We start from the raw sequence: 6,474 nt of genomic DNA, 5'->3' as shown, positions 1-6,474 counted from the left end.
AGTGATGGAGCCTCATTTACCAATAAATAACGCAACCAGTCCCTCGCCCCTCAGCACCGCAGAAATGAAGACACAGCAGGGACTTGGATCTCTCTCCCGGCTTCCTGCTGAGCAATTCCACTGCAGCTGCTCCTGGGGAAAGAGGCAGCCTCCATTTTTAATGGGGTTGGATATGGATGGGGTGATTTCCCTCACAAAACAGAACTGTGCACGTTCTGTGCTTCTCGCCATGGGAGGCACTGGGTGAAAGCCTTTTCCTGCTCTCTTGGGTGGTCCAAGGGAAATCTCCAGCTGAGCCACATCCTCCTGAGGGACTTCTTGCCCTGGGGTGGCTTTGGGCTGTCAGACACCATGCAGGGAAAGTGGGAACGAGCCCTGTGTTCAGGGATGGGGATCTACCAGGACAGGAACTGGTGGGATGCAGTTGTGGGTCTGTAGGGATCTGCTCTGGGATGGTTTGTGTCTGGGGTGGTGAGTTCAGCCTCCCTGGGTGGAAATTTGGGGGTTACAGAATCATTCAGTTGTTGCAGCCCCAATAAAAGATCCACTCTTGACTTCCACCCCTCAGCCCTGCAGCGATCACCGCTCTCAAAGGCCCTGAGCAGAACTGCGATGACCAAACGGTCCTTGGCCACCACAAAGCAGCTGGTGTCCATCAGCTCCTTCCTGACTCCTGCCATTTCATGGGAAATAAACATGCAGCCACCAGCTCAGAACCATCAACACTTTATTTGTGCCAAAAGCCGTGGCTGTGGTCCGGGTGCAGACAAAACCTTGCCATCGCCGGCATCGTGGTGGATTTAAACAGCCTTGGCCAGCCCAACACGGTTGTTGGCCCGGTCAAAGATGCTGTAGTACACCCTGATGAAGACATCTCCCAAGATCCAGAGGTCCCCAGAGGTGTCCTGGAAGCTGCTCATGCAAGATCCTTGGTCGTGCTGCATTTGAGCATGAAAAGGCAATTGGGAAAATGTGGACTGGTCTCTCCTCTTGCACTGCTCTGGAGGCCCGTGGCCATCCATGCCTTGTCTCCCAGGAGGATGGGAGAAGCCAAGGTGACCAGAGCCACTGGACAGAGCAGGAGGACCTTGAGAGAGACTCCTGCAGCCAGGACCAGCTGGTTCCCGCTTACCTGCTCGGTGTAAGCCACGGCGGACACAGGGTACTGGACCCCGTCGATGACAAAGATGACATCGGGCATGGCAGCGATGGAACTGCAGTTCACGCTGTGCTGCAGGGGGGAAGGAAGGGGCTCTTAGGAGGGAAACACGTTCAGAGGGTGAGGAGTGAGGGGAGACCTCACTGGGGTCTTCAACATCCTCCCAAGGGGCAACAGAGGGACAGCTTCAATCTCTGTGAGCAGGGACAGGACCCAGGGAAGGGCTGGAGCTGTGCCAGGGCAGGCTCAGGCTGGAGAGCAGGGAAAGGTTCTTCCCCCAGAGGGTGCTGGGCACTGCCCAGGCTCCCCAGGGAATGGGCACTGCCCCAGGGCTGCCAGAGCTCCAGGAGTGTTTGGACTCCCAGGGGTGCACAGGGGGGGATGGTTGGGGTGCCCTGTGCCGGGCCAGGGGTTGGACTGGATGATCCCTGTGGGTCCCTTCCAGCTCAGGACATTCTGTGATTCTCTGTCTCACTGACATAAACCAGAGGCTGGGAGTGTCCCAGGGGGTCTCTGCCAGGGTTGCCATGAGCAGAGGGTGGTGACCCAGCCTTGGCTGGGCTCTGCAGTGCCAGGAGCCTCCGGGGCAAGCAGGGCGAGCTCTCACCTCTCCATACGTGCCCTGCCTGGCCCCAACTGCACTCTGGATGCTCCTGATGCCCGAGGGTGGCCCGACCACGAGGGAAGTGCCGGTGTCAATGATGGCCTGGCAGCCACCAGCGCACGCAACCTCCTGGCTGTTCACAATGATGCTGTGGGGAGAGAGGAACCAGGGGCTGTGAAACAACCAGATGGACCTTAGGGATGGTTTTAACTTCTTTTATATGAGTTAAAGCTGGACAACTCCAAGGGCTGCCTGTGAGTCTTTTCCTTTCTGGAGCTGCAGAGCCAGCTGGGAACACAGCCACCATTGCAGCCATGGGCACCGAACACAGCCCAGCAGCTGGGACCCACTCGAGCCCAACAAAGGAGGTCTTGACCCACGATTTTGCTCTCCACATCACCAGAGTCATCTCCTAAATCACAGGACAGGAACTAGGCTGTGCCCCAGGCACAAAGCATCCTCATTTTGGGTACTACAAACTACTATGGAGTTTGTCCCCCATCCCTCTGCATCCCTTAGCCCCGGGGTGTGGATGGCACTGGAAGCCTCTGGTGGCAATGGGTCCGAGGTCCTTTTAGAAGCAATGGTTTGAGGCGACCAGAGAGCAGCAGAGCTGATTTGTCACCTGTCCATGGAGATCTGCCAGTAGCCCTGGTAAGAGACGGGGATCCAGTTGATGGGGCCGGTGAAATAGGACTCATCAATGCCCCCGAAGATGACCACGCTCCCTGCTGCCTCACTGGATGATGCAGAGAGAAAAACAAGGGGAGGTTTTGCCGTGTGGTTCAGTGCAGGGCCGTGTGTCCCCAAGGGTGGGGCGCTGATTGTGTCACCTCCCCGCCCTCCTCACCAGCGACACCCCAGCCCAGCAGCGTGGCCAGAGAAAGGGAGCTGTGGTGGAACCACGTGCCTGGAAACTCTTTCCTAGTGAGCCATAACCCCTCTGGGGAGGCTTCTGGCGCCCAGCCCTTGCACACTGTGACACAGACACGACATCTGATGGCAGCAGTGACAAAGATGAGCCAGAGCCACCAGCGAACGATGTGCACGAGGTGCATCCCCCCTTCCCCGGCCCCGCAGGCCCCCAAGGCTCACCGGGACAGGTAGACAGAAAAGAGGTTCTCCCGCAGCAAGCTCTGGTTCACCAGGTTATCAAAGACCGGCGTGACCCCATCGGCAGCCAGATTTGGGTATCCCAAGCCCAGGATCCCATCGAATCTGACATCGACAAAGAACTGTCCGGGCTCGGCGGTGCTCAAGCCGAAGAGTTGGTTGGTGTCCACCAGAGAGGCCACCTGGGGACAGGGAGGGCCCGTGAGGCCTGAGGCAGGCACTGGGTACCGGAGCTGATCCGGGGCAGAAGAGCAGGGGATCCCCTGGTGCAGGTGGAGTGGGAGCTGCAGACAAAGTTATTAAAGAAGCCCAGGCACCGAGGCACGAGGGGCTGAGAGAGCCCCCGGCTTTCTGAAGCCCTCCTCAGAGAGAGGAGTCTGGATCCAATCTCAGCCTCAGATACTGAGGGTTTAAATTCTTTGATAACTTCATCCCGCAAGTTTTAATGATGGCAAATCAAATGCATTTCATGAAAGACAAGTTATTTAGTAAGAAAGCGAACAGACAAAAGATAATGGATGGAAGATCTCAATGGGAATTACTACACAGGATAAAACTGAAGAACCACAGATAGGTTACACCATAACATAAACAGTGTGCTATAGCAAGGTACCTACACTACAGCTGGCAAAAGGAATAGCATTGATTAGGAGCTGAAAGTGATTTCCCACCAAAACAACGATAACGTGCACAGATCACTTCGTCCCTGTGGAGTAACCGTGGAGCAGCGCCCCCTCTCACAGGAGAAACTCCACACATGTCCAGGAAAAGAAGATTTCTGCTCTGTGGAAGTTTGGTGTGGCTTTTACAGCTGTAAAGTGAGGGTCACTCACAAACCCAGCTCCCTCGGCCAGGTCTCACTTTAACAGTGAGAGGTTTGTTGGCAGCTGGGAGGAGCCAGCCCAGTGTTACCCCACAGCTCCAGAATAACTCACTGCAGGACAGCTCGTCCTGCTTGGGTCACCTGGTTAGCAAACAGCAGATCAGCTTTAGGGGGTGGGATGTTCTCCGCTGCCCCAGCAGAGCCATGGGGACACTCACGGTGACAGTGTCGGAGCCCACGATCCCCTCCATCTCGCCGGTGCCGTAGCGGATGGACAGACTCAGCCCTGTGCTCTTGTAGGTGGAGGACTGCGAGGGATCAAACACCCGGTGGGTTTCTAGATGAGTGGAAAAACACGGAATTAAAGCTTTGGGCGAGGCCAAGCCTCAGGGAGGTGTGGGAAGAGGAGCCCTGCTGAACTGCTGTTTATTATCCTGCCTTCAGGGATAACTCAGCTGTGAGCATTTGCTGTTCATCCTTCCCCTTCTCCAGCAGCCAGGGATCCACCAGCATTCCCATCCCCCTTGCACAGGCGGGGGAACTGCGGCACCAAGCAGTAATCATGTCCCCTGTGGAACGCAGCTCTGAGCAGGTCCTGCACCCCAAATCCTCATCACTCCAGCTCACTGCACTCCATGCACCCAGCTGGGCGATCCCCTCTGCCCTGGCAATGTCACCCCAACTTCCAGGCTTGGTGGAGCCGTTATAAACCCGGGATGAGCAGCAGGACCCGGCTCCTACTCACGGCAAGCCAGGCTGGTGCAGGACACGGAGGGAACCCAGAGGTCGGAGGAGCCAGTGTCGAAGACCACGGTGAAGTCCTGCGGGGGGGTGCCGATGGAGATGGTCCCATAGTATTCCACCTGCGGGGCCAGGGATGGATTTTAAGGCATGAAACCAAATCAAATTTTGTCTAAAGTAAAGAATTCTGTGAAGAGGTAACACTGCTGCAGTAAGAGCTGTGTTTAAGGTCTCTGCTTGCAGCTTTTTAATGTTTAAGGCACTTAGCAGATATTTCTACTAAAAGTTAAAAATCTGTATTTTCTATTTAATTTTGTTGTGACTTCATGTATCTGAGCTTGTTATCTTTGTGGTCTCCTTCTTCATGGAGACCCCCTGCTCCTAGCAGAGCTCCTGGGGGACATTCCTCTGTCCTGGGCCACCGGCATGGGCAGGGAGGTGTGAGGGATGCGAGCTGAAGGCTTTGGGATAAAGGATTTGGGTTTGATCTGTGCCCAGCACAGACACAGGGACAGACATCCCACAAACCATCCCAGGGCTGTGTCCCTGGGGATCAGAGCCCATACTCACGTCGAGGGTGTTCAGCAGGGGCTCGGTGGCGGCGCCGGTTCCGTTGAGGAAAGCGTGTGGGAATTTGGTGCCGATGTCGTAGTGGTGATGCTGGAAGAACTGGTGCAGCAAATCCTTCTCCCTGAGGACATCCCTCAGCTTCCTCCCCCTTTCCAAGGGCAGCCTGGCACAAGCAACAAGGAAAAAAGAAGAGTCAGATGGGATTTTGCTGCCTGCAGCTCCAGCGAGCAGTGTTTGACACCTCCAGTGTTCTGATCCAGCAGCAGGAGCACAGGAAACTCCCCCAAAACTCTGAGTCAGGGATTTCCTCAAAAATCCCAAAACAACCCTAGAAACCACCCCCATTCCCTGGCACCTCCTCATTCTTTGCACCCCTGGAGCAGCTTTCCACAGCCTCAGACCTCCCCTCTGCTCCCCAAAGCCGTTAAAAGCCCCAGTTGCTCATTTCCCCTTTCCCATTGCCCAGGTGGCCCTGGCAGTGATGCTGCTGTGACCCACTTGGTGACACCCTGGCAGAGGGCAGCAGCAGCACAGAGCAGCACCAGGAACCACATCCTGCCAGGACAGCCAGGGCAAGTCCCGGTGGTTTATAAAGCCCCTGCCCACCCCCCTGCCGTGCCAAGAGCAGCCGGGACCAACGGGAGCTGCCCCCTCCCCTCCTTTGGGCACCCGGCCAAGGCAGGTGGCACCCAGGGACCGAGGGACACAGCAAACACGAGCCACTCGTCACCGGGCGGGGGGAGCTATTCCCTTATGCCACCCATGATCCTCACCCGTGCTCCCCACTGGATCCCAAATCCAAACTCTCCATCCTTTACACCCCAAATCCTTCATCCTGACCAGGCACTGCCTGGCTGTGGGCAGAGAATCACGGAATTCCAGGATGGTTTGGGTTGCAAGGGACCTCAAAGCTCATCCAGTGCCACCCCTGCCGTGGGCAGGGACACCTCCCACTGTCCCAGGGTGCTCCAAGCCCTGTCCAGCCTGGCCTTGGGCACTGCCAGGGATCCAGGGGCAGCCACAGCTGCTCTGGGCACCCTGTGCCAGGGCCTCCCCACCCTCACAGGGAACAATTCCTTCCCAATATCCCATCCAGCCCTGCCCTCTGGCAGTGGGAAGCCATTCCCTGTGTCCTGTCCCTCCATCCCTTGTCCCCAGTCCCTCTCCAGCTCTCCTGGATCCCCTTTAGTCCCTGGAAGGGTCTCCAAGGTCTCCCCAGAGCCTTCTCCTCTCCAGGCAGAGCATTCCCAGCTCTCCCAGCCTGGCTCCAGAGCAGAGGGGCTCCAGCCCTGGGAGCAGCTCCGTGGCCTCCTCTGGACTCGCTCCAGCAGCTCCAGGTCCTCCTGACGTTGCAGCCCCCAGAGCTGGGGCATCATTTTGGCCTTTCAGCCTGGCCCCCAACGCCATTGCCAGGCACAGTGGCACCTCTGTTCACACGAATGTCCCCCGGGGCTGGCACGGGAA

At 57.0% G+C, this 6,474-nt stretch overlaps 1 protein-coding gene across 1 annotated transcript; it reads right to left on the bottom strand.

Moving 5' to 3' along the window:
* Positions 1–800: 800 nt before the first annotated feature.
* Positions 801–5,564, bottom strand: LOC116455474 (embryonic pepsinogen-like). Its single transcript, XM_032133399.1, has 9 exons — positions 5,509–5,564; positions 5,011–5,173; positions 4,445–4,562; positions 3,918–4,036; positions 2,859–3,058; positions 2,389–2,502; positions 1,767–1,911; positions 1,133–1,231; positions 801–938 (listed from the first exon to the last, which is right to left on the bottom strand). The coding sequence occupies exons 1-9, from the start codon at positions 5,562–5,564 to the stop codon at positions 801–803; spliced, it is 1,152 nt and encodes a 383-aa protein (XP_031989290.1).
* Positions 5,565–6,474: the final 910 nt, after the last annotated feature.

Source organism: Corvus moneduloides, chromosome 24, assembly GCF_009650955.1.
Source record: "Corvus moneduloides isolate bCorMon1 chromosome 24, bCorMon1.pri, whole genome shotgun sequence".
Taxonomy (NCBI): Eukaryota; Metazoa; Chordata; class Aves; order Passeriformes; family Corvidae; genus Corvus; species Corvus moneduloides.
The sequence above is the reverse complement of the archived record's forward strand: the minus strand, read 5'-3'. Positions and strand labels throughout refer to the sequence as shown.